This window comes from Anas platyrhynchos, chromosome 2, assembly GCF_047663525.1.
Source record: "Anas platyrhynchos isolate ZD024472 breed Pekin duck chromosome 2, IASCAAS_PekinDuck_T2T, whole genome shotgun sequence".
NCBI classification, from domain to species: Eukaryota; Metazoa; Chordata; class Aves; order Anseriformes; family Anatidae; genus Anas; species Anas platyrhynchos.
In genome coordinates, this window is record NC_092588.1 from 157,774,348 (window position 1) to 157,797,021 (window position 22,674).

Genomic DNA, 22,674 nt, shown 5'->3' on the forward strand with positions numbered 1-22,674 from the left:
GAAAAGCAGAAAAAAGTCACCCTGGGAGTAAACCACCGAATTCACAGACAACGGAGGCAGGATGAATTGTTCCAAGAGCACACTCCCCAGCTACAGCCGGACCTCAGATATTCAGGAGATAGCAAGCGAGATGAGTAATGAGTCTGGGAGCCTCTGCTGCCCTCTGACACCGCTGTGACACTCCTTTAAAAAAAGGAAAGAAGACAAACCAAACGAGACATAACCAAGCTCTACAATAACAGATTCTGAATGGACAACGGTATCACAGATTTAGGGCTGAATCCTGAAATTTTAAGGTTCAACTGAAGTTCACATAGAGACTAAGGGAAAAAAATGTAAGCTCTGCTAGCACATAGCATCTTCTAATTAAGAGCCATGCTTCAACTCACCTGCTGTACCAAAAGAGCAACAATTGACCTGGTATCACTCCCACAAAGTGGGTTTTCTGCCCTCTTGGAGTACAAAAGAGTTACAACAACGTACTTCAGGGCAACGACAGCTTATGCCTGTGTCTTAACGTGTGAAAAGTCATTAAATCCCTAACACAGTACGTGCTCACTTCATCATGAAAAGCACGTGCCTTCACTTACTGAAAAGCAGCTGCGATGTGACAAACCTAAAGCTCTGTTTACACTGTGGTAGCTTATTCCTGACAGGTTTCTAGCCCTAATTTTTAAACACTTTTCTCCCTTCACCCTCCCCTCTTTCCCAAGGGGCTGACATCCTGGCTGTGCAACGTCTGATTTACAGTCAAGATTTTTCGGTTGTGCAGCCCTAACAAAAGCTCCAGCCAAGTTCTCTGCCCTTCCACGGAGGAGTCACCCCTCTGGATCAACAAACTATACCATCAGTCCTCATACACAAATGCAAGTTTGCAACCAGAGCACCTTGTCCTCTGATAGCAATATATTTAAAAGGAGCCAGTAAATCTGATTTTTTGTTTATTTTGGGGTTTTGAACATCTGCTAGCATGTCAGACTCAGCCCTGCTTATCTGCACATGGTTCCACTGAAAGCAGCTGTATATACCCAGGCATATACAAGAACAGAATCCATAATCTAAAAAAGCCCACATGTACAGGCAAGATAAAGTTAATCAAAAACCTTTAAACACATGAAAATAGATAGAGGAGCCTGGTTCTTTTTAGAAGAGACACCACCACCACGCTGCTGTCGCTCGCAACCCTGAATTAACACACCAAAGTTTGGTCCCTCTGCTCACCAGTCTGCCTGTCCAAGATCTGCTGCACATGCCAAACGGTCCTGAATTACATTATCCATGTAATTATTTCTCAGCAAGTTTCTAAAGTAAGCAAGAATTGGAGACAAGAGACATCAGCCTATTTAACTATGTTAATAGGCTGGATTAACCAACATGCAACAATTAAATGGGCTTTGTCAGTGCTCCTCTCCATCTTCTACATCATTAGGAAAAAAAACTCTGTGCACAAACTGTGTTAGAAACAGGAGCTAGAATCCCCTGAAAAGCAGACAGCAAGCAAAACAGCTTGCCTAGCGGCTCCTGGGACGTGTTTCAGTCTGTGAGCAGACTGGCTAAGCTCTGCATACTACAAATAAAATAAAATCTCAGCTAACATTTGGTCAAAGTCTATATTTTTCATTTTAAAATCAAAGCATCTGGCTCTTCAGATCCACCAGGACAAATAATACCTCCCAGTGCATCCTAACCCCAAATAAAACCCTCTTCCAAGAACAATGAGCAGGTATTTATTTTCCTGCTCATTGTTTATTGCTGCAGAACTTTAAAAGCTACTGCTGAAGCTTTCTGTTATCTTGGCTTTTCATTAAAGGGCATGTAGAACATCACCACAATCACTGTGAAATCCACGCTCTTTTTTAGACATGATAGCCTTCTAAAAACAGATGCTTCTTCCAACAACAACTGGTTTGAGGTTTATTGTGTTTGTTTCTTTCTGCAGGTGTCAGGAGCTTCCACAAAGACACTTGTGGCTACCTATCTTCAAACGTAACACTGCTGCTCTTAACCTGGCTCTTTTGGACTGCTATTGACTCCAATTTGCAACATAAAAAATAAAAAAGGAGAGCAATTCACTGTGAATAGGAATCATTAAAGTCAAAATAACACCTTGATTGTGATGACAACCACTTACCATCCACAATGAGTTCTGAGACAGCTAAAGATACACATCTCAAATGCTTTCCAGATCAACTTCTGCTGCCTAAATGAATCATTTAAGCCAGTGCTCTCAAAAATCAGCCCCTATGTGTCTAATTGAGATGGCCACAAACAGCCTACTGTTGTCCTACCCATCCTGACTCTCCAGGTCTCTCACCAGCACACTCTGCAATTTATTCGGTGTTACAAAGCACAGTCCCTTTGGCCCCTCAAAAACCTATTTTTGACCACATAGACCTAAAGAAATAAAGTATTCTCTGCAATGTTAAAAGCAGTACACTTTTACAATGCACAGAAGAAGGCACTGCTTCTCCAGCTGTTTCCCTGGATATATCTGCAGCACAGACCCAATCCTCACTGCTGGGCAGCAAATTCTTGTGAAAGGGGCAAATAACAAAGCCCTGAACCACACACAGTTTTGCATGTTAAAAGCAGCCTCAGAAGCTGACTTGTATGAATAGAAGTAGTTGTAAAAAAGCTACCTAAAATAAAGAATATTTTGGGGTTGTCTCCTGATAACTCTAAGAAACTGTTTCTGAGTCAGCAGCTCACCTGCTGCATTCAGTATTTCCTTTGAAAAGAGACAGAAAAGCAGAGCTGTGGCTGTGTTTGCTGTGAAGCAGCGAAGCAGGCTGGCAAAATGAACCAAACTTTGAATATTTTTCATTTATGCACATTTTAGGGCATTAATAAAAATGTGAATTCCATAACACGTCTTTTAGCAGGGCATTCATTTGCACCCTTCCCCTAACTAGTTGTTTATTTTCTCAAAACTTCCAGGTTGTTCATCTTCTGGGCATCTCTACCATTTCTGCCAATTGTGGGTGAAATTCAGAAGGGCTTGAAAAGTTATCTAAGGACAGAGGACAGGTACATATACAAAAAAAAAAAATCCCCAGTGAGAAAAAAATGTTTCTGTATCCATCTCTCCTGTACAACAATAACTAGATTCATGGAGACCATCATGGCCTTGAACTTCCACTGCAATTTAACAGTAAAGTTTCCTGAAGACTTTTCTGTGGATCTCTCCTGAGTTCTAGGCACACAATCCCACAACTACTGCTTAGCTCAGATGTCACAGCACCGTACCTGTCTGCCACATCCATATCCCCTTCGATCTTGTTGAGCCCCCTCATGATGTTATCGAACTGCTCGCCCTGGTAATGCAGCACTTTGGCGGTGTCCTCCAGCCGTTTCTGCGACCCCGTCAATAACCCCGTCAGCTCCTTCCCCTTCGTTGTCTGCAAAGCTGCTGCTTCTGCCCCCGCAGCACCTTGGCTGGACAGCAACTGCTCCCTCCAGAAGTGCTCGAGGATGTTGAACACCACATTCCTGCTGGGCTGCAGGGAACTGAACCAGTGCTTGGTGTTCTTCTCCAGGATGGTCAGAGAGCTGAAGATTAAATTTGAAGACTCCTTCTTGATCTCGCTGATGCTGGAAAGGTGGAAGTTGACCAAGAGCTCCCCGGTCTTGTCAGCTGTAAATTTGATCGCGACAGGAGTCAGCGAGAGCCTGCCAGAGACCCATTGTTTGTTGGTGTCCAAGTAGTAGGAACAAGGCCAGCTGTGGATATTTATGTCTTCGTTCATCAGCTCGCCGTTCAGAGCCTCCTCCACGAGAGCAACGCTTTCAAAGCCAGGAGAAACTAGAGTGAGAGAGAAAAAAAGTAAATATAAGCAAGAATCCTTAACAACAGGCAGAATTTTCACTGTATCCTTCTAGATACGCACACAAGAAGGATTTGAAAAGACCTGCAGGTACTTTACAAGATTTGGTTACCATTTGAGTGTTTCCCTCAGAAAAACTCATCCTGCCTGAACGGGGCTGTCCCCTCCACCACAGTGCTGCCTCCAAACCATACACATCCATGAAACCACTGCTCCTTCCCCTTCAAGATAGCAACATCCAGGTATGTGAAAAAACACTAATGTCCATCCTGCAGATTCAACAGCACAAATGAAACCACAAATCACCACTGATCAGAAGTCACGATCATTAAGGAGCAGAAATACCCAGTGATGCTGCTGGGAAAGCCCTGACAGACCCACAGGGAAGCTGGGATGAAAAAGATGCCACACAGGTATTGGAATATAAGGTATACAAGCACACAGTTTGCTCACCAGCATCTGGGATTCCAGCAGAAACACACGGAGCCATCACATGCCCAAGGCCTGACTTGCTTATCCCAGAACAATCTCAAGTTTGGGAAGGCAAATCCAACAAGCAAGGCAAATCCAAAAGGTAAATCCCACTCCCAAAGCCATTTCTTACACCCAAAGGGCCAGCCTGTGTCCCACAGTACCTCCTCTGTAGTGTGAGCGTTCAGCAGGAGCATTACAGACCAATTCCCTTCCATAACTTAACTCCCTGTGAGCAGCCGCTACGTAATTAGTGATTTAATTACTCGTTTACTCATCATCTCCAAGACCTCTGATGTAATACAGCATAACTTACAGATGAGTGCCGGAGCATTATCAGGTGCTCAGCTACCTGTATGGCATAATGAATGAAATTTAGATCTCTACCACAAAAGCCCCAGCCAGATTGATGCTGAGACTCATTACACCTTCTGATTTTATTACGATCTATTCCCCTTAAAAAGGGGGAAGGAATCCTAATGCAACCAAAAACTAACAGACTTTTTTCCTCAGGTAGTACTGCTATGAGCTCCCACAGCACACACTTGAAATCTGCTCACATTTTCAGATTGTTGCCTCCTTAATAACCCTTAAATAGAGCTTCCTCACTCCAAGCCCAGTTCCAGTTTAAGATTTTGCTATTACTGAGGTAGGGTTTACTCACTGCACACCATAATCCACAAAATCTTTCCTTTTCAAACCTTATTTCCATTGCAATGAGTTTCACCAAGGCATATGGAAAGAAAAAAAAAAAACACAAAACTATGCAGAATTCAGACAAACTTAAAATGAAAAAGCTCAATCTGTTCAGGACGGCTTTATTAGCTACAATCCTAGCAAGTGACAAGACTTCTCGGTGTGATGTGAGCCAAACAGTGAGGTAAAGTCCACAGAAAATTGATTTAGAAAAGTAGCTACAGCCAGAAAGCAGTGACAAGTTTCAGGAAATTCAGTTTTATATCGATCATTTACTGAATAACGCTGTAATTTGGAGGAAAAACTAAAAGCTCTGCCCTTAAATCCTTCCATCTAGGAAAGGAAAGTAACTCCTCTAATGCAGCGAGGTTTGATCGAACAGATCTCGTGAAGAGCTTTTCTTTCCCTCCAAGACTGGGTTTTGTGAGCAGCCAACGATCATCATTTTTATTTAAAGATCATTCTTTCTGCAACATAGAACGACAACATTAAAGTCATTCACAAAGAAACAGAACAGAAAAATACCTGAATGATCAGCCAAACGTGACTACAAAGAACCACGCATCAGGAGCAGGGCTCCAGAACAGCCATAAACTGAACTGGAAAAAACTTAAGCTACGTTAGTATTGAAATCAGCACCAGGTAAAACTAAATCATGGAGTTAGAGCTTTGTTAATTAGGAACTACAAATCCAGAGATTTAGGAACTACAAACCTAGAGCGTTTAACTGCTTGAAGCTGCCTAGGTTTCGACACTGATGTTTTCCTTCTATAAAAACACTTTCAGAGGTATTATCATTTCCCTTCCTCACATTAAACACTCAAAGGTTTTAGATTGCCATCCATTTAGCATGTTTTAAGATGTGAATACAGAGTATTTGAGATGCATATACAGTCACACAGATTATCGGAGTGCTCTCTCTCAGAACTTCCAGGAACAGCGACACGATAGCAAACAAAAAATAAATCAAAACAAACATCTCGTATTACAGCTCCTCATACCCTACGCATACTGCGAAGGTACTGGAGGAGCTCCTATCAGACCCAGGGGAAAACAAACAAAAAATCAGCAGCAATCAAGAGTGCATCATGTTCAGGATCAACCCTGACACCACCCCTACCTACCCCAGCAGCATGCAACTGTTTGCTACTTACACCTTTTTTCAGGAAAATCTCCTAAATAGCAGCATGCTGCTCCCAAGCTGTTTCCCCAAAGTGATATTTTATAAATAATGCTGAAACGGTGACACTGAAAGATTACAAATCCTGCAGAGGATCACAAGGGAAACCTGGAAGCGAAGGCAGGTTGCTCAATGCTTACTGCTGGGACAAGCACGGAGGAACAAAATGTCATCTGAAAAACAACTCTCAGACCTTGCTACCAGTACCAGCCACCTAAAATAAGGCACAAACATACTATAGAGGCAAGGAGAAGTGGTAAACAAGCAAGCAACCCTTAAACTTCTGTAAAATCTCAGCCTAGAGCCAATTTTCACAGGCTAAGGGTTCACAAACCGCCCTGTACATGCAGCATTTTCTCTCGAGCCTGGTCATTACCAGAAATAGACGTAGAAATATCAAGTCCCACAACTGTGCCATACTAACAGGCTCCTTACCTCTATCTGTAGACACAGAACTCTCGGGCAGCGTCACGGGAGCTGCTATCTGTACAGAACCGTCCATCTCTACATAGATTTTTTTTCCCCTGTGTATTTCTCTTCAACGTCCAGGAGAGCAGGTGAAAATAAAAACGGAGCTGAAGCAAAAATCCCGCTATGCCCGTTACCAGATAACACCAAAAACCAGCAACCTATAATCAACAGAGGAGGTATGATTATTCCTGGATCTGAGAGTAAAAAAGCTGTCTCAGCCCAGGGGAAGAAACGAAGCAGTCACTTGACCCGTGGAGTTATACGTGTGCATGCCCTGGGTCATATGGCTTTCGACTCACCTGAGAGCTCACAGGCTTGGCCTGACAGTCAGCTTCTTTCTGTGCCTGAGGGCAAAATGCCCAAGCAAGAACCCATTTGGTAATCAAGCCCCTTCACTGTTCCAGCATGTTTTTCCTCGTTATAATGGTTTAACTAGCACTGGATCTGCACAACCTCCCCCCGAGACAAAAACATTTAAACATGCACTTCACTTACGCACTGTAAGAATGATTTTATTCAGTAACAAGAACACAGACATCAATGGTACAGAACGCAGCTACTGTTTAAGAGCTTTCAACAGCGCACTATAATTTAACACAAAGCTTCAAGGAGCCTGCTCTTAACACCAGTAAAATTCCTCAAGTGTTGAACACAAGGAAATGGTCACGGGCACCTGAATTTAGCTGGAAAAAGGCATCAAATCTGTGCTTTACCTGTGACATCCACACTGTGTCTTCTGTCTGTCTGATGGGTAGTAGCCTGTGATCATGTTTTCTGAATGACTAAAAGAAAATATATTGTTATCCTATTGTTTTTGTAACTCCACTCTCTTGAACCTCTATTAGGGAAATTTGTCTTTAGCCTCTACTAGCAACATCCTCCCTTTTATGAAGAACACTTGGCCTCTGCTTCCCTCTGATTAGCTTGTACAGCACCTACACGGAGGACACCTCATTATACTTGAGCTGTGCACTGAAAAGCACTGTTAAATACACCAGCTTCATCTCCAATGTGAACTGTGAATTCACTGCTGAATGCTAAATAGCTGTCCTTCAAAATCAAGATTTTTTTTTCCCCCCGTTTTCTAAATGTGAAATTCAGCATTACGCTGCTCCCCATTTCTATTCCTTCTAAAATAGGTCTAGAAACTCCTTAGCGACAAGACGTGGCATTCATGGTTCTGGAAACACACTGAAAAAAAGCCTCAGGTGGAATAAAATACACGTTCCAGTGTTCCCACCCAGAAAAGTAACAATGAACAGAGGTAAGCAAGTCACTTATATTACCATGAAAATGACTCAGATGGCAGAAAACAAACAAATGGCTTTAAATTACTCATAAATACATTCAGGAACAGGTTCATGAGGGTTACGGTGCTTGAACTGCTTGCTGTGCGTGCAGTGGAATAGGAGGAGCCACCTAAAGTGATTTCTCAATGAATTCCTTCATTTTGCCCACATTTTTGTCCACACCACAGGTAACACAGGCAGTCTCGCCCAGCCTGGGCTCCTCAACATCACACGATTCACCTTCTGCTCTACTCTGCCAACCAGCTTTTTTGGGAGGAGAAGAGACAACACAACATTTGTCTCCCTCACACAGCAGCACAACAGCCAGCGAGAACCAGGCTTAGCAGCAAAGAAACGTGGATTATATTTCTGACAGTGTCACCACAACATCATGCACATTCTTTAGCCAACACGTCTCAGTGGCTGGTTCCATAAAAAGAAGGTGACTCACCCTCTCTTGTGAGGTACTTTGAGAACACCTAACGAAACGTAAGCATTACTAATTACCCCAGCATTACTAATTGCCCAGCTGCGAGGGGATGCTATATATGTTGTGAGAAGGCACTGCCAGCTCACCCCTCCACAAGGTGCCTGCTTCAGAGCCTCCAAAACTCAAGGATTCCCCTCACCTGCACTTGCAGATTACCTGCAGGACATTACTGCACTTGTTTCTAACACACATCACTTCTTCTCTGTCTTCCTTCCTGGAGGAGGCTTCCATAGGGTCGGTATCTTTGATGGTTTATTCCCACACGGCACCATCCGGCAAACCATGAGTTCTAACAGCCCTGTGAGCCCAACAACCCTCATAAGAAAAACATTTATAAGATGCATCCAGCAGCAGCTCCTGACCCACCAGGCTCCTAACTGATTCTCCAAGTGATGCCACAAGACGCAGTACTTCCAAGTGACCCTCCGAGAAATGCGACAGGCAAAGATTGGTGGCAGCTCTGTGCTATCCGAGATTCACCTCCTCCTGCCTCAAGAGACCAACAGACCCCTACTGAGAAGGGGAATCCGCACCAAGGGGCTCCTCCACATCAATGCTTCCATCCAGAAAGACATTCTGATTGCACACCAAAGGGGATCTCTGAAGAAGCCTCAAACCCCCCCAAACCCTCCCACACCTATTTAACTCCAGGACGGCCTCAGTTCACTCCCTTTAACGCACACCAGCCCCTGCACCCCCCAGATTAACACCCACCAGCTTTCCCTTCAATCCCAACCCTGTCTTGCCCTCTCCAACCCAAAACACAACCGCACCTCCACTTCCCAAGCCTGGCACCCCCAGGGGTCCCTGCCCCACATGTGGCAAACCCTCCTCTGCCCCCCATCCCCCACCCCAAATTCATCCCTTCTCCTTCCCCATTGCCACCCCAAAGGCTCGCCCCATGCAGGCATCCCCCCCTTTCCAAATAACCCCCAGCATAAATCCCCCTTTCCCCCTCCTCACCCCAAACCCAATACCATGACCTCCTATCCCTATCCCCTCCCAAGCACCCCCTGCTGTCCCTAACCCCCCTGCAGCCCACCCCCGACCCCACAGCACCCCATCTCCTCCCAGGCCGTTACCTCAGCCATGCTCAGCCCCCCCCCCATAGCGCCAGGACCACCTCTGCCCCCCCCAAGCACCCCAAAACACCTCCCAAGAACAGCTCCCATCCCTCACCACCAACCCCCCGCAACCTTTACCCTCTCCCCAGCCTGCATCTCCCTTCCCAGCCGCCTCCTTCCCCAAATTTCCGCGAAATATCCCCAAATCTCCCCCAACCGCCCGGGAGACCCCCCGCAGTACCCCCTCCCCTCCCCGCACCCACCTCCCTCCCTCCCGGCCCCGCAGCGCCGCTCCGCGCCTGCGCCCTCCGCCCGCTCCCATTGGCTGAGCGCAGCGCCCCCTCCTCACGCTCCCCCCCCGGCCCCGCTGCCCGAACGCGGGCGTTCCGGGAGGCGGCGCGGGGAGGTTCCGCCTCCCGCCGCCGTGAAGCCCCTCCGTGAAGCCCCGAGGGAGGCGGCGGTGAGTAGCGGCGGCCTCCCGGTGTCCCGTCGGCTCCATCGGGACCCATCCGCCTCACGGACGGGCCGCGAACCTTACAGGGGGGCGATGTGTGCGTCGCCCTATGGCGTCCGGGTGCTCCCCGTGGAGTTGAGGGGGGGGGCGCAAAATGGCGGCCCCAAGATGGCGGCTGCGCCTCTCCCTCATCCCTCAGCTCTCCCCCGGCTCCCTGCTCCCCTTTAGCGCCCTGCTGTCCCTCAATCCCCTCGGTAACCTCTCTCCTGAAGCTTTTTTCCGTACCGTGCCGGTTCTCCCCGCCCTGAGCGCGGCCACCCCGCTTTTATTCCCCGCTCCCCGCCGTCTCTTCGCTTCCTTTCGCCTCTGGGAGCTCCCCGGCCCGCTGAGGAGGGGCTGAGGAGGGTGGGGAAGGGGTGTGGGGGGGGTTGCCGCATTTCGGATCCTCCCTTTTCACAAAGGAGCCCCCCCTCCAACAGTCTGCAGCTGTCTGCTGTGGTCCCGAGTGTTTGGGGGTGGTTTGCTGCCCCCCACGCAACAAATTGTGTACAAGGGACCCCCGCTGAAATTAATTCTGCTCTTTTAGGACGGAGCCAGCCCTCGCCGACTGCCCCCTGACAGCGGGGTTGCCCAGGCAAGAACGTGACAGGAAAACAGCATCTTTGCCACATAACATCAGGAACCCCTCACCGTTACACGTTACAAAGCATGGAAGATCCTAATTAGCCTGGTGTGCCCTTGCACAACACCCTGATTTACCTCTCAGCGTTCATATTTTCCTGTGAGTTTTCACAGACTTCGAGGATCAAGGCATGTAACGGGGGAGCATCTGGTCCGTGCTGCCTTGGCCAAGCCAGGAAGAGCCTCCAGCCTGCATGGACAGGGCGACATTTGCCTGCTCCACCGCCTTTTTCCGTGACTACAGCAGCTCGTCTCAGAGCTCATTCTGCCTCCCCGCGGGACACGTTGACTTTATTGATAAAGTAGAATCCTTCACGTACTCAGACTTCTTCCGCGATTACCTGATTCCCAACCATCCCTGTGTTTTCTCAGCAAAATTCACCGATGGCTGGGGCAGCAGGAGAAACTGGGTTACGTGGGATGGAAAGCCTGATTTTGATTACCTGCTGCAGAAGTTTGGTAAGTCATGGTGTTTTTAATACCTAATTGAAACTTCTGCTAAATGGCAACATACTTTATTTGTCTAGAAGTTGAACCACTAGCCAAACTGAAGCAATTCTCCAGACTTTTTACTAAGTTAATGCATCTGTTTTCTATACGTATTCATACTTTTTGTTGCAGTCAGATTTCCAATCTTGAATTTGTGTCCTTAATGAAGCAAAATAAAAAGTGATATATAATTTAACCGTACCATTTTATATACCTCCTTGACTATAACCACAAGAGCAGCCTGACACTTAATGAGTAGGGATAGGCAAGGAGAAAATATTTGCAGTGAAAAATCTCAGAGCTAAACTTTAGACTGTAAATTAATAGTGTATTTAATAAGTATCAATTCCCAATGTAGCTTGTTAAAAAGGAACTGCAGGCCATATTAAGTAAATAATTTCTGGTCTGAAGCATGTTTGCCTAGAACAGCGGTGTCGGGACTGAGAGCTGGGCAAGTGATTGTTGCTTTATGGATTGGATTTGATGGGTTTGGACTGTTCTTAGCATGGTAGTGCCCAGACATAAGAGGGGGCCGCAGTGGATAAGGTTAAAGGAGTTCAATTTCCGCACCAGTTACTCTGTTCCCACGTGAGCTCAAAGAGTTTATATTTCAGGAGACGCTATAGTACCTGTTGCCAACTGTGATGTCAAGGAGTACAATTCGAACCCAAAGGAGCAGCTTCCCTTCAAGGAGTACATAAATTACTGGAAAGAGTACATTAAAAATGACTACCGCTCATCCCGAGGGTGCCTTTACCTGAAGGACTGGCACCTGAGCAGGTAAGAGAGCACCGTACAACCCCATGCATGCCACGCGCAGCAGGGAGCTGCTGTGAAGCCTTAATGCTTGTCCTTTTCATGCTTGAGACTTTAAATGTTGCCAGTGCTGTTTGTTAGCACCTGCCCACTGAAATATCAGTCCTGTTCATGGTGTACAACATGCAGTGAGATTCTTAAACAGCTCACTGAAGAGGCTTCCAGTCTCGAGCACTTGCTTTTTCATCTGTGTTTTACATGACTATGGGAACCAGGTGACTGTAACGTTTGGCTTTCATTTGACTGTTATTTCTAAAAAGAAGGGAGACATTTCTAAGGGTGCTTAATTCAGTGAGCATTCTCTCATTCTCTTTTTCATATGAACTATGATACTTTAGTATCCATTTTCTTTACTAACTTTCCCAGTTATTAAAGTAGACTTCAACCTGTGCAGGGTTTCTTTCTTAAGCCTGCTACTTGGGAGGTGCTTGAATTCTCTATTCAACCACATCTGTCTGGGACTTTTATGTCTTTTCACCCAAAACTCTTCTTCCTTAAATGTATCCAGCTTCTAACCCAGCTTTCTTGTTTTCAGTTCTTGTTTTCACTTTTGAATGTGCCAGTGACTTATAACAGAGGAAATTAGTCAGTCTCTACCTCCGCCTTTGTTTGCTTTCACAGACAGCAGTCCTGTGATTTGCTGCAGAAAGTCTACACGTGTGGCCTCGATAGGAAAGGGGCAGTATATACTGTGGGAAGAGGCCACACATTTGTCAAATCCCACAGCCTGGCTTCCTTCCTAACCCTTACACCTCCAATCTGTCATTCAATTGGATAACTGGCTTTGATGGCATCTCAGCTAAAATGAAAGTGTTTATTAGGAACTGTCTTTGCCATGATGAGGAGGAGTCTCCAAAATAATAGTCAAGCTTCACAGCTTTCCTGTAAGACAGAAAAACACAGTTGCACGCATTTTGAATGCAACTTGGAGTTGTAAATGGTACAAAGGAGATGGAAGCAAGGTATTAATGGCCTGCTAGATTGGTCTTTGCTTCTAGGCTTGGGGAACTGAGGTAGAAGGAATAACACTGTATTTTTCTGAGACCCATGTCCCACGCTTTATCTTTTTAAGAGCTTTCCCAGAGCAAGATGTTTATACAACACCCGTGTATTTCTCATCCGACTGGCTGAATGAGTACTGGGATGCTATAGCTGTGGATGACTACCGGTTTGTCTACATGGGACCTAAAGGTTCATGGTAAGACAGCTTGGCTTCTGTCATTTTTACATATTTTTTTTAAGATTGATGGGGGATTTTTAAGACTTACAGGGTTTATCACATCGTATTTCAGGATATCGTGCACTTTCAGGCAGTGCAGCAGTGAATCCAGCAATCTTGTTTCTCAAGCAGCAGATTTTTTTCTGGATGTGAGGTGCCCTTATGCAGTCAGCTGAGGTCCTTTTGCCCTGTAAAAAGTCCTGAGTAGTTTACGCAGAATCGGTAAGGAGTGTCAGCAGGTTTATGAAAGGTTTTAGAGAAGAAAAGACATAGGGGACCATCAACCTCTTGTGATTTGCAGAGCCAACAGAAGCCTCAGAGGGGCGCTGATGGGTTGGTCAGATATTTTGCAGGTGGCAAATTAGGCTGAGCCTTGGTGATAAATTTGCATTTAGAGTATTCTCAGCAGTTCACGTCACACAATCTCCTGCTGTTGAAGAACTTATAGGACAGATTAACAATTAACTGATAAAGAAACACAGAGGATATAAAATGCTGCAATACTGTGCAGCTACAATGGTCTCTGAATACTAAAACAGAAGTAAATGAAGAGGCTGACAGGTTGGGATCAGGTTTGCACAGTAAAGGTTACCTTCTGTGTGCTTAATTTGTGCAGACATGAATTCATTGTACATATTTTAGGTACTGTCTTTACTCAAGGCTCTGATTTGCCCCACAGGACTCCGTTCCACGCTGATGTCTTCCGTTCCTATAGCTGGTCAGCCAATATATGCGGGAGGAAGAAATGGCTGCTCTACCCACCAGGTCAGGAGGACTACCTGAAAGATCGCCATGGCAACTTGCCCTTTGATGTCACTGCGCCTGGTCTTCAGGACAAGAGTGTTTACCCTCGCTACAACCAAAGCCAACCCCCTGTAGAAATCGTGCAGGAAGCAGGGGAGATAGTCTTCATCCCCAGTGGATGGCACCATCAAGTTTACAACCTGGTAAGATAACTGATGCCAACCTTTTAATGACACAGAGAGATAAACAGTAGGCTTGAATTGGATCAAACTTTTATTGCCACAGCATTTTGTGGATGCTAAAAGTCTAACTGGACTACAAAAAAGTTTAGAGAGTGAAACTTTTTTTAGAAAAAGTTTAGGTAGGGATTAATAGCTATTTAACTTCTTCCTTCAGGAGGATACCATCTCCATTAACCACAACTGGGTGAACGGCTGCAACGTAGCTATAATGTGGTGCTTCCTGCAGGATGAATTAGCAGCTGTCCAGCGGGAAATCAATGAGTGGAAGGACCCTATGGATGATTGGCACTTACAATGTCAGGTATAACAACACATTTCTGGCTGGCTGACTCAAGGGTCATGTATTTGGGGGTTTTATTGTGCTACCTTATTAGAGCTCTAAGACACACAGGTCCTTAAGCTCCTACCTGGAATTCCTGCATGATTCCTAAGGAAGTAGGAACTTGTGATGACTTCATTTTTCAGGAAGTTAAGTATTACTTTAGGAAGATAAGGAAAGGCTTGTGTCAGTGCATACTTGCTGTGTTAAGGAGGTTAGGATGTTGTCTGAAAAACTAATGCTTCAACTGTTCTTCAGCTACGGGGTTAGCATTGGGATCAATCCTTTATGTAGTATTTACTTTCTCTTTTGTAACATGTAAGTGCTTTTTCATTTAAACAGCAGAACTTAGAGAGTGTCACACAGGAAAACTGGTTTGAATATCATTCGTGATCGAACAGTGAATCCAAAACAAGTAAAATTAAGGTGAAGGTGGCAAGAGGCTTGTGTGTTTGCAAATATGATGCTTTCAGAAGGCAAAATTAATGAACAGTGTTGTTTCCTGTATGTTCCCAAAATCTTAAGTGTGAAGCAGGTGTAAAGTTTATTTCTGGAGGTTGATAATACTGCTCGATTGATACCCTCCAATAATAGTTTCAAAAATCACAGCCATTTAGTAGCTAGAACAAACTGTGTGTTGTTTTTTGGGGGGGGTAATGAAGTTTCAAATCAGTTAAGAAATTTTAGTGCCATCAGGAAACCACAAAAAAAAAGTTACTCATGATTCTGGGTAGATAAGCCTTTAATTCTTACTGTAAACGAAAGAGTTCCTTCCATTTAAGTGCTGGTTTTTGTTTTGTTTTTCCCCGTAGCTGATCATGAAATCTTGTACGGGTATAGACTACAAGGAGTTCTACAACTTCCTCAAAGTTATTGCAGAGAACAGGATTTCTATCTTGGAAAATGGCCTGGATGATGAAGCTTCAGCAAAAAACACTCCAAAAGCTGCCATTTCCACCTTGGGCATGCTCCATGCAGTGTTTGATTTAAAGAGGACTGTGAAGGTGTTAACATCATTGAGTGCTAATGAAGATTTCAAGAAACTAGACCTGACATCACTTTCTCCACCTCCGGAGGCACTGCTCCACCACTTGAAAGCAGCAATAGATACAGCGCTACTCTAACTTCCTATTTATTCAGTTCTTTGTAAAATGAACCTTTTGCGAAATGGGTGTTTGTAGAAGAATGACTCCTCCCTGTGTAACAGCTGTTGCAGTTTTAGTACAAAGAGCCTTAATATAGAGTGGGGAGAGAGTACATTCATGAGCTGACTGAGTACTTTTTAAGCTGACAGCAGTTAAGTATCTAGAATAACTAGGAAAAAAAAAAGATAATGGGAAAAAAATGATGTTATTAGTGTAGAGTCTGATAAATTGAGCCCTGCTGGTAGAGGAACGGAAATTGTGGAGCAAGCTTCAGTCTGGCAGGGCTAAACACTGGAGCTGCAGCGGTCTGCACCATATTCCCTCTGCTTCTGAAAGCACAGCATACTGAGAACTAACCTGTGCTGCAGACTCCAGCAGTTAAGCTCTGCTTTGAATGGTCACAGTGAAATTGTTTTAAGACCTGTCCTGCCTCCAGGTGTGACTTGGGCTTTTTAATGTTAGAGGATCCTAGTTAGCTCCCCTTGAAGCCAGAGCTGGCTTCCCTGCTGCAGCCTGGCTGTGGAAGAGTTGACTGTACTAGTTTCTTATACAGAGGTGTCTCTCTGAAGCTGAAAGCCTCAGGTAGAACAAGCCTTCGTTCTGCTGCAGGGCCTGCAGGACTGATTTTAACATACCGGGAAGATGTCCTGCTAGCAAATCTACCACTAATAATTTAACCATGTGATCTACCCAAGCTCAAAAGAAGCTTGAATGTACTCTCTCATTTCTACACACTATTTCAAGGCACAGTATTTCATCAAGTAGAGACTTGATTAATCAGGGAAGCTAGCAAGTAGCCTCGTATTATCTCCTTTAAAAAAAAAAAAAAAAAAGCCATGCTTTTAACACTCAGATAGCACTACTGCATGGTTACAGAGCACAATTTGCAACCTGAATGCTACCCTCAGGCTAAAGTACATTTCCAGTGAAGCATCCCTCTTGCTTTTACTGGTTGGCAAGAAAGCCTAGAAGCACAAATGGCTGCACACTGTTACCTTAGCTGCCTCTTTAGGGCTCACTTGAATTCCTGGTCAAGAACTTCCTGAATTTTTAAACAGAGTTGACCAGTAAGAGCAACTAATACGCTTATGTTTAGACAGTGCAATAGTAGGAGTCATCAATAGGCTGAAAAATCTCAACGTTTTCTAGATAATCCTGTGAAGTTTGTACATGCATGCATTCTGCATGTGCTATTTTGTAGTAGAAGTCAAGCATTTGGAGTAGGAAATGGTACCTGAGAAGAAAATCAATACCTAGAGCATGGAAGAACACAGTATGGAGAAAATACTTTTTTGTTGTTTTTAAACAGCTGTGACTACATCTCTGTGATTCATCCTTCTGGCAGGGTATTTCTTTGGACTGAAAAAGTGCCAGTTCTAAGCAAGTCTGAAATTAAAAGTTCACAGCTGCCACTTATGCTTGTTTACATTCTCAAATGTAGGCAGCTGGAGGTTTTCTTTCTTACAAGAATAAGGTGAGGTTTCAGAGAGACAAGAAACAATGCTTTCAAGGTGATAATCAGGGTGCTGGTAGGAAAGCACGTTTGGTTTTGTATTCCCCAGTCTCACTGCATGCTGTGTAACTGGTATTGGCACCAATCACTTTATAAAATTGCAGTGAATTCCATGGGTGCTTAAAGGGCTTGCTTAGGTGAACAATACTCTTCATTTCATGTCAATGCAAGTCTAGCTTTTACACTGAGAACCCAATATATCAGCCTACCCAGGATCAGTTTGGGCACTGCTGTCCCGCAGACTTCATCCACATTTCTGCAGGGAAAAGTAGTACAAAAGTTGGCTTTATTGGTTCAGTCTCTTACAATTATATTAGAAATTTTGTATTTCAAATTATTCCATTCCCATAGAAGTCAGCAAGCAAGCCACGTCTTTTCTAAAGTTAAAGGAAAGGAAATTCTCACAAGAGTCTGAAAACAGCAACAGGGTTGAAATAAGTATACAAACCTAGAATCTCTCTTAAAAATTAAACAGCTTTATTTATTTAAATACAGTTACTGTAAAACATACATTAGGATACTCTCATACCAATATATTAACTATTGTAACCAGTGTACTATTTATTAAAGCATAATACTTATGACAAACAGGAAGAAACAGTCTGCTGAGTTTTGTTTTCCTGAAGTCACAGACTTGAACAATTTAAAAGTCAAACTATAAAAAAACAAAACAGCAGGTTAAAATCTAGTTCAAAAGAGCTTTTGCTCTAATATACACACATTAGTATTTTCATCTGATAGCAACAGCATACCAAATATCCATTTGCCTTTTTTAAAGGCAGAATAAAAACCAGCCCCATTTTAATCTGATTTGTACCCCTCACTGGTGTCAGTGGGTGGTCCGTCAGCACAAGGCTGTGCACCTCGGAAAAAAATCAGTGTTTTTGCAGCTCTGTCAGCGCAGAAGGCCGTGTGTTTTTGTGTATTTTCGCCCCAGAATTTGAGACCTGTCACCTTTTTATTGGGCACACACAAACCCCTGCAGAATTACAAAGCGGCACCAGCATGTTCAAGGTGCAAGTGTCACATCCCTGAGATTTGATAGGAGTCTGCAGAGTATAAATACAAATTATACAAGTATCTTAAGGAAGTTAGTCAATAGCAGCTTTACAGTGCAACGAAGAGGTACTCAGTTTGGCATAGGGAGGAAGAGGAACAGAAATATCTTAGGGATACAGGGAAAGCCACCTCACTCCAGGTACAAGTTGTTTAGGAGTGCAGAGACGTCTCTCTTGCCTGTGCCACATTTCTACCCCCCAGAAATAGTCCCACCAAAATGTCTCTCCAGGCTTCATTTGACCACTTTCTACAAAACGACCTCTTCTCCCTTATGGCAGTTCACCAGTGCAAAACAAACACAGCAACTGAGAGAACAGTTAAAAAAAAAAAAGGGTTTTGAGGGAAAGAGGCAGATTGCCATTTTTAGGAAAGCGAAATAAATCTATAGGGCAAAAAGAAACCTTGACCGCTTTCCACAGAGATTCCCCAACGCAAAGCTGAGGTTGTGTATCGAAGGCTTCCAGCCCACAGCCATCTGCGTGTCTGTGCTTTGCTGTCATAGCTACTCTAAGAGAAAAGCCAACAAGAAAGCCTCTGAAAAATAACCATCCTTCCCTTCCTGCAGGCAGCTGGAGCAGCAGTGACTCGATGGCTTCTTTGTCCAACAGTGCTTGGTCAACAAAACGTGGCAGGGAGGAGGCTCCCTTCTGGTCCTGGGGCTCAGGAGCTGTGGCTCAGGTGGCAGTTCTCTCTCTGGTGGAGTCTCATCCTCTGTATGTGCTCGTAGCAAGACTGGGCAAAGAACAAAGCAACCCATTAGGGAAAAGTTTAGGAGCTTTGGAGCCACATTTTGGTCTCCAGCACACAGAGTGAGGCTGGATTACCACCCTAAACTAGATAAAAGATTAAATCTGCATGTTGTAAGTTAATGATAAAAGTATTTTGACTAGAAGGAAGAGAACCTGTGCTAGGCATATGAGCAGCCCTCTAAAATTGTACAAAGGTTGCAAGCATCAGTGTCTCCACAGAAGAAAAAGGATTTCCTATAGCTTCTTGAAACAGTCACTGGTAATAAAATTTCCTCACCTCCAGTGCTGTTAGCAGGAAGTCATACAGTCCTCCTTGATTAGTGGGGTCCATCAAGTCTCTGATGAGATGGATCTCAGCTCCCAGGTGCTGGATTCTAGGAAAAAAGGAAAGCTACAATTGGAACAAATCCCTGGGTACCAGCATTTCTGGGCACATGTTTGAAATCAGATTATGTAGAGAGGGAGGCACAGGTCTGGAAATCCATTGGTGATTCCCTGTGCATCACCCTAATCTTCAGGAGGCTGAGTCCTTGAAGCATCCTGCGTGACAGGATGTCAGTGAGGATGCCCAGCCTCTCTGATTACACTCCTCTATCACCTACAGACAAGAAAGATGCCTGGCAATACAAATCTGTATCACACAACGGTAGCAAATAAATAACAGTAACAGTAAAAAAAAAAATAAAAAAAATCTTCTGGATTTCAAGACTCAGCCCCAAGTTTAAACATTTCACTTTTTTTTTTTTTTTTTTTTTTTTTTTTTACATTTATAATCATTCCTTTACAGGAGAAGTCCAATTACCAGGTGGTCAGTATTCAAGACCTTCCTAGTCTCCAAACTGAACCACAGTGCCTCATCAAGAATTGAAGAGATTTCTCAACAGGTTATGAGGGCAGAGTAAGCGAGACACCAACTAGAAGTCAACCCTAAGCTTTTCACCCTCAAAACAGAGCACAAAGCAGCTCTTGCAAACCTCTTGAAAAAGATCCAGATAGGACTAGTGTCTGCTGGAAGGGCAGCAAGGTGAACACAACACCTTTCTTGCACATCTGCACTGCACTGGAGTTGATTTAAAGCCTGTTGTCTTCTGATTTTTCTTTCCCATCGCTCTCAATCCATGAACGCATCAACAATTGGCCTTCAAAGACCACATATTCCTGTTTTCTATGATAATCTGGGATGCCAGTCAGACTGCATTTCTCATGACAACCCTGAACCACCCTCTTGGATAAGAGACAGCCAGTCCCCAACCACGTTAGGTCATGGCCAACACCATCAGGCCACAGCTGGCAGACCATAGCGTGCAAGAACCCAAATACAGCTTAGGAAAAACACACATTAATACACAACTCGTTTTTCTAATTAAAACTATTGGACCTGGAAACATGCCTGACTGAGGTAGCACAAGACCATGGGACTGGGAAGTGAAAAGGTGCCACTTACTTAGCTCGCGACACAACGTACATCAGCAGGGGCAAGAGGTCGTCCATGGGGAGCTTGTAGTCTGTCTCCACCACCCGGGACACGGTGCTCTCGATCTCCTCGTACGTCTTCTGGAGGATCAGAAGCTTTTCACGGGGATCCACTGTGGTGCTGTCAGTGTGAAAACAGCTGGGTCAAAGATGCTACCTCTACACGGGTCAAGGGATAAAGCAGTGGCACTTAAAAAAATAAAAGACTCAGAGCAGACCTTCACACTACAAAAAAAGTCTGTCAATTGTCTTAAATGGCAACACCAAAAGGGAGTCAACAAGGCAGTGCCAGGAGGTATCACCACAGTGTAATGAGCTTCAAGTGGACCTTGAGCCTCCCAAGGTCCTGAGCACCATAATGCCAACCTCTCATTTTAGGTAGGACTAACCTGAGTCACAGTCCCTCAAATAAAATTTAAGCACCATGGAACAAATCACTTTGGGCAGCTCTACCAAGGAAGTGTTCTCGTAGGGGAATAATACAGTTGTCACATCTATAAAGTTGGTTTTCCTGCCCATCGCATCCTACAAAGGCACTCACCTGCACTGCCTTCCCCAGACAGGGGTCACAGTGGCTTCCCAAGGGGTCTCTCACCAGGACTAGCACACACAAGTACCCAAGGACTCCGCCTGATACAGCTCTCAACACTTCTCTGCACTGTTTTATCTCCCTTCCCACATCCTCTAAGCCAAAAAAATCAAGCAGAGCTTCTAAAATTGAACTTTACTTTGCTAACATTAACATCTTGGGACACCACACTGCCTGGATATCCCTCATCTAGCTCCATCTGTGCTGCCAGAGCAATGGGTTATATCATGACCTGGCAGTCACAGACAGGCCCAATTTGTGAGGCATATTCACATGAGCAAACTCAATTTCAAAGCCAGATTTTATAGAGGATTTTTTTCTCAGCAAAATTATATGGAGATATTTTCCAGGTGAGGATTGCTTTTAAACACTTTAGATATTGTCTTGACACTTCTGGAGGGAAAGAAAATTTCTACAAAAGATACATTATAGATTCAGCTGAACAAATGCCAAATAGTTTTTCTTTAAACAACCTTGCAGGCTGAACCACATATGCTTTTGTAAGCAGGTGTGTTGTTATGGCACCTCCCAGAATAAGGAAAATCTCCATCAGCTCTGACTGTCAGTAGGTTAAGGCTGGTGACTTACATCAGCTTCTGCAAGCACTCCGTGGCAGACAGAAAACACTTGTCTTTGATGAGGGACCGCCTCTGAAAAGGAGACAAAGAGTTGTGCCTCTGGAAGAGCATCTCCCCAAGAGCCACCCCATGGCTCCTCAGTGCTGGGCACAAAACTAGTGTATTTGCTGCCCACTGAGGGCAAAATAAAGCTCTTGTAGACAGTGCTGCACTATTGAGATTGGAACTGTAGACATCCAAGTGCGTTCAAACGTAGATGTCTTTGAAAAAACTGAGCAGAGCAAATATTCCCACACAGAGATACTGATATGCAGTAGTTACAGGCCATAACTAATCATCACATGTCATTTAGGATTTCTGAGTGCAGTGCAGGGTCTCTGGGCTCACTCAGGTGAAGCTCAATCGTTGGCCAACACGTTGGAACCCCAATGATATGACAGAGGTGCTAACTCTTACCTGGTTGGTGGTCAAGGTGAGATCTTTCAGAGGCCAAAGGTGTCTGAAAGGAGATGACAGAAAAAAAGGTTTAGAAGGCAGATGTCCATGTCTTAACTCCACCCTAAGTCAGTCTTGACTGTTCATATCTCTTCGCTCAAGGTGATGCCGAAGTCACGGTGGTATGCGAGGCTGAGTTCTCTACCCTTATTACATGGCTACAGGAGAAAAAATAGGTCGGTCATTGACCTGAAATTAGGGTTTGTTTCACCAACAGATGCTCCTGTAATAATCCATGGAGAGCTTTGGCACTTTCAGGTGAAAATCTTCTCCCTGGGTCTAGACTGAATCACATTGGGACTCTGGGTGTCTTGCTATGCCACTTAAACCATTGAGCAGCAGATGACACAGTTTTAGAAAACCTCACATGTCTCTTGAGTCTGAGTCACTGAGTCATTAGTCTTCACATAACACTTCCAAAGATGGATTTCACTGAAGGAATGGGTGAAGATATGTCTGTCTCCAAAGCCTTTCCCCTGTCTCGAGACTGTGTGCCCATGCGGCAGGGACCATTTGGTGGTCTACACTCCTTTCTGAGACACATCTATAAATTATATACTATTGTTTCCAAGTTGGAGGAAACCATTTATTTGGTGAGTTAGAAATGAAGAGTTTTGCTAAAGT

The 22,674-nt window shown here is 44.5% G+C and overlaps 3 protein-coding genes across 25 annotated transcripts in view; 1 reads left to right on the forward strand and 2 right to left on the reverse strand.

Annotated features, from left to right (window-relative positions):
* SNAP47 (synaptosome associated protein 47) overlaps positions 1–10,367 on the reverse strand; it is a 26,653-nt gene extending 16,286 nt beyond the window's left edge. The window contains exons 1-4 of one of the 15 annotated variants that reach the window (XM_072033927.1): positions 10,225–10,331; positions 7,356–7,424; positions 6,607–6,800; positions 3,247–3,802 (exon numbers count right to left, since the gene is read on the reverse strand). In XM_072033927.1, the coding sequence (XP_071890028.1) occupies positions 3,247–3,802; positions 6,607–6,673 (623 nt within the window). In that variant the 5' untranslated portion in view covers positions 6,674–6,800; positions 7,356–7,424; positions 10,225–10,331. Of the gene's footprint in view, positions 1–3,246; positions 3,803–5,516; positions 5,597–6,606; positions 6,801–7,355; positions 9,337–9,748; positions 9,820–10,224 lie in introns of those variants that run through there. The other 14 variants (XM_072033925.1, XM_072033926.1, XM_072033930.1 and 11 more) reach the window with 14 other exon arrangements.
* On the forward strand, positions 9,809–19,675 carry JMJD4 (jumonji domain containing 4). Of its 2 annotated transcripts, none has more exons than XM_021275246.4 (7): positions 9,809–9,945; positions 10,526–11,079; positions 11,724–11,889; positions 12,998–13,123; positions 13,824–14,091; positions 14,285–14,431; positions 15,262–19,675. In XM_021275246.4, the coding sequence occupies exons 2-7, from the start codon at positions 10,815–10,817 to the stop codon at positions 15,571–15,573; spliced, it is 1,284 nt and encodes a 427-aa protein (XP_021130921.2). In that variant the 5' UTR covers positions 9,809–9,945; positions 10,526–10,814; the 3' UTR covers positions 15,574–19,675. The 2 variants fall into 2 exon arrangements, with proteins under 2 accessions (XP_021130921.2, XP_038029611.2); XM_038173683.2 differs by lacking the exon at positions 9,809–9,945 and adding an exon at positions 10,063–10,193.
* Positions 17,564–22,674, reverse strand: part of ALS2CL (ALS2 C-terminal like) — a 59,542-nt gene continuing 54,431 nt past the window's right edge. For all 8 annotated transcript variants that reach the window (XM_072033918.1, XM_072033915.1, XM_072033921.1 and 5 more), the window contains exons 22-26: positions 22,012–22,054; positions 21,566–21,627; positions 20,360–20,509; positions 19,193–19,289; positions 17,564–18,898 (exon numbers count right to left, since the gene is read on the reverse strand). In XM_072033918.1, coding sequence (XP_071890019.1) covers positions 18,827–18,898; positions 19,193–19,289; positions 20,360–20,509; positions 21,566–21,627; positions 22,012–22,054 — 424 coding nt within the window. In that variant the 3' untranslated portion in view covers positions 17,564–18,826. The remainder of the gene's footprint in view (positions 18,899–19,192; positions 19,290–20,359; positions 20,510–21,565; positions 21,628–22,011; positions 22,055–22,674) is intronic.

Excerpts from the sequence above, each read along its gene's own strand:
- JMJD4 (XM_021275246.4), top strand. The coding sequence starts at position 10,815 with ATGGACAGGGCGACATTTGCCTGCTCCACCGCCTTTTTCCGTGACTAC. Across the intron at positions 11,890-12,997 it reads AAGGACTGGCACCTGAGCAG|AGCTTTCCCAGAGCAAGATG; the intron begins GTAAGAGAGCAC and ends TATCTTTTTAAG. Across the intron at positions 14,432-15,261 it reads ATTGGCACTTACAATGTCAG|CTGATCATGAAATCTTGTAC; the intron begins GTATAACAACAC and ends TTTTCCCCGTAG.